Source organism: Myxocyprinus asiaticus, chromosome 23, assembly GCF_019703515.2.
Source record: "Myxocyprinus asiaticus isolate MX2 ecotype Aquarium Trade chromosome 23, UBuf_Myxa_2, whole genome shotgun sequence".
Taxonomy (NCBI): domain Eukaryota; kingdom Metazoa; phylum Chordata; class Actinopteri; order Cypriniformes; family Catostomidae; genus Myxocyprinus; species Myxocyprinus asiaticus.
Window position 1 is genome coordinate 38267523 of NC_059366.1, and position 3280 is coordinate 38270802.

The window sequence follows — 3280 nt, forward strand, 5'->3', positions numbered from 1 at the left end:
TTGCTTTGGTTTGCTGTAGTTAGGTAAGAGTGATTTGTTCCTCTGCCACACAAATCTGTACTTCTGCTCTTTCGGTTTCTTGTTTAACAAGTGATTTATAGGCATCATCATCTGTGTTTTGGAAAGAATGCTTCTGGCCTCTTTTCAGAGCTCCTGTGACAATAACTACTGGCTCTACCAGTGAGGAGCCACCTGCTTCCTCAATAACAGGGCTGAGATCCAGAATAAATGCTCCTTCTGCATTAGAAGGATCTGTGTAGCTTTCCTTTTCAGTCGTGGACTCACCGTCCCCAACAACACCTTGAATCCCATGCAGAGATTGAGAGTTTCTACCTCCAATAATGTCAAGAACCACATCTGTGTAATCACCTCTCCTAAAGGGCCTGTTGCCTGTTTGGGTGCATTTTGCTTCAGCGTGGTCCTTTGTTGCCCTGGCCTTCAGATTTTTCCATCTAATTTTCACTTGCTCACATGCCACACCCCATGGCATTCACATTTTGGGTGATTTCATCCCAAATAGCTTTTTTCTTTTTGTTAGACACTTCTCCACCCTTAGTAGAATTAAAACGTCCTACTATTGAGGCATAATGGTGCCTAACACCCTCCAGCGATGTGTGGGTTTCTGCAACTGTGGAATTAGGTCCTTTTGAGTCCATGGTACCACCTCTTTGGTGTAGTGAATGTAGAGTTTATAGGCCTTGGTCTTGATTGAGCTAAGTGAACACAAGCCAAAGCACATCAGCTAATTGATGTTTACTGGGTGTGTTTGAAAAGACCAATCACAGTCATCTTATTCAGCCTTTCTCAGAGGACTTACAGAGAGGCACTGGCATGGCAGGCATTGTCCATCGCCACCACCAGTTTGAAAGGAGAGAATTTCATCAAAGGGTGTATGTTGAGCGTATAAAACTACTGGAGCAGTACACCACTGAGGAACTGTATGCTCTGTTTCACTTTGGGAATGCTGATATTAAGTACATTGCAGACCTTATCAGGCCAAAACTTCAATGCAAAAACCCAAGGAGTCATGCTCTGTCTGTGGAAGAACAGGCCCTCATTGCTCTGCGCTTCTATACAACTGGGACTTTCTACCAAGTTGTTGGTGACAATTTAGGAGTGAACAAATCAACTCTCAGTGATGTGGTGAAATCTGTGTCAATCGCATTGGCGAGCCAAGTCAATCAATCTGTTTCATTTCCAAAGGATGACCAGATTGCCCAGAGCAAGCACAAGGTTTTTCTTTTAGGAAACATGCCCAATACTATTGGGGTTATTGACTGCACTCATGTGCACATACAAGCACCTCATGAGAGGGAGTGGGACTATGTCAATCAAAAGGGAAGGCACAGCATCAACATCCAACTTGTGGGCGACGCTGACCTCATCATCACAAACTGTGTCGTGAGGTGGCCTGGGTCTGTCCATGATGCACGTATCCTGAGGAAGAGTGCTCTATACAGAGAGCTCCAAAACAGCAGACCAGATGGCACACTATTAGGAGACAGTGCCTATCCACTCCTACCATGGCTGATTACCCCTTTTCTTGCAGCAAACAGGCACGCTAAGCAGGCACGCTTCAACACTGCTCATTGCAAAACAAGATGTACAATTGAGCGCTTAAATGGAGTCCTCAAGAGGCGCTTTGCATGCCTTAACTACTTGCGAGTGGAACCACAGGGAGCATGCAACATAATACTTGCCTGTATTGTCCTGCACAACATTGCTAGAAGGCGCAATGTCCCTCTCTGTGATAAAATAATGATAATGATACACCTGAGTCTGCTGAATACCCAGACCAACCACCGGCATTCTCTTGGAGTGAGGAACTGACTGGACGTGCAATTAGGGATGCAATCGTTAAAAACAACTTTTGACTTGTTGATATCTGATGATTGATTGTAATTAATATACTGTGACAAATGACAGTTCAAATTAAATATTTTTCTTTACTATTGACATCTGTTTGGGGGATTATTTATAGGGACAAAATCTTTTATTCTTTTTCACTTTACTGAAAGGCTTAATTGGTAGCCCAGTGTGTACTTTATACTTTACTTGTATACTTTATCACAATAATGGTTAAACTAATCAAGAGCAAAATAAAAAATCTAAATGTTTGTATATATTACATGATACAAATGGTGTATTTTCAACCAATTTTAGTTTTATTAAATTTTTGTTGTTGAAATCCACCCTTCTGCTGGGATCAGTATAATCCTGATTTTTTGGATCAAAAGCATCCCAATCTTACTAAAAAGTTTTGAACAACACAAACTGACGATTTGATCCAGATCAAAACCAAGATTGGATTTTGTGATCTAATCCGATTTCAGAATCCTTTTTTCTTTTGAACAACCCATTTTCAAGATTTAATCCAATCCAATAGCCATAATCCGATCAGATTACTTTTGAACAACTGGCCCCAGATGACAGAATTAAATCTAGCGGATGATTATGGAGATAAGTTGGTCCTGTTACATTTTGTCTGACTCCAAGAGAGTTGAGAATATTGATAAATGCTAATCCCAATGTGTCATTTTCGTTATCTATGTGAATAATGAAGTCACCAGCAATTAAAGCTCTATCTACATTAACTACTAGATCTGATAGAAAATGTGCACATTCACCAAGGAAACCAGAGTATGGCCGGGTGATCTATACACTGTAGCAAAGGCAAAAGATGACAGAGATTTTTTAGTTATATCTGATGGTCACATTAAGCATTATTAGTCTAAAAGACTTAAACTTATATCCTGTCCTCTGAGTAACACCAAAAACTTCTCTGTAAATTGTAGCAACAACACCTCCTCGACCCTTCAGATGAAGCTCATGTTTATAACAATATCCTGGAGGAGTAGATTCATTTAAACATAATATATTCATCCAGTTTAAACCAGGTTTCAGTCAAACAGAGCACATCCAAATTATGATCTGTAATAATTTCATTTACAATTAGTGCTTTGGTAGAAAGAGATCTAATGTTTAGTAGCCCTACCTTTATATAATGTTTATCTTCAATTTATTTTTATTTTTTTAAAGTTTGACCGTAATAAATTTTTTTCTAAATGATTTAGTGAGAGTTTTGTGTTTGGTAGTTCAGGGAACAGACACAGTCTCTATATGATATCTAGGTGATACAGTCTCTATGTGTTGTAGTTTATGTGACCTGTGTGACGTCTCAAGGCAGCTTGCAGACGTTTGGATTAACTAGTTTGTCTGCTTCCTGACCTGGGCCCCAGTTAGTCAAATACTATCACTATTAAGACTATGAGCCAAATTA

General features: G+C 39.7%; 1 protein-coding gene across 1 annotated transcript; it reads left to right on the forward strand.

Annotated features, from left to right (window-relative positions):
* Positions 1 to 831: 831 nt before the first annotated feature.
* LOC127413807 (putative nuclease HARBI1) lies at positions 832 to 1830 on the forward strand. The gene has a single exon (XM_051651221.1). The coding sequence runs from the start codon at positions 832 to 834 to the stop codon at positions 1828 to 1830; it is 999 nt and encodes a 332-aa protein (XP_051507181.1).
* The last annotated feature ends 1450 nt before the right edge of the window (positions 1831 to 3280 follow it).

Coding starts and splice junctions, on each gene's coding strand:
- LOC127413807 (XM_051651221.1), top strand. CDS start 832: ATGGCAGGCATTGTCCATCGCCACCACCAGTTTGAAAGGAGAGAATTT.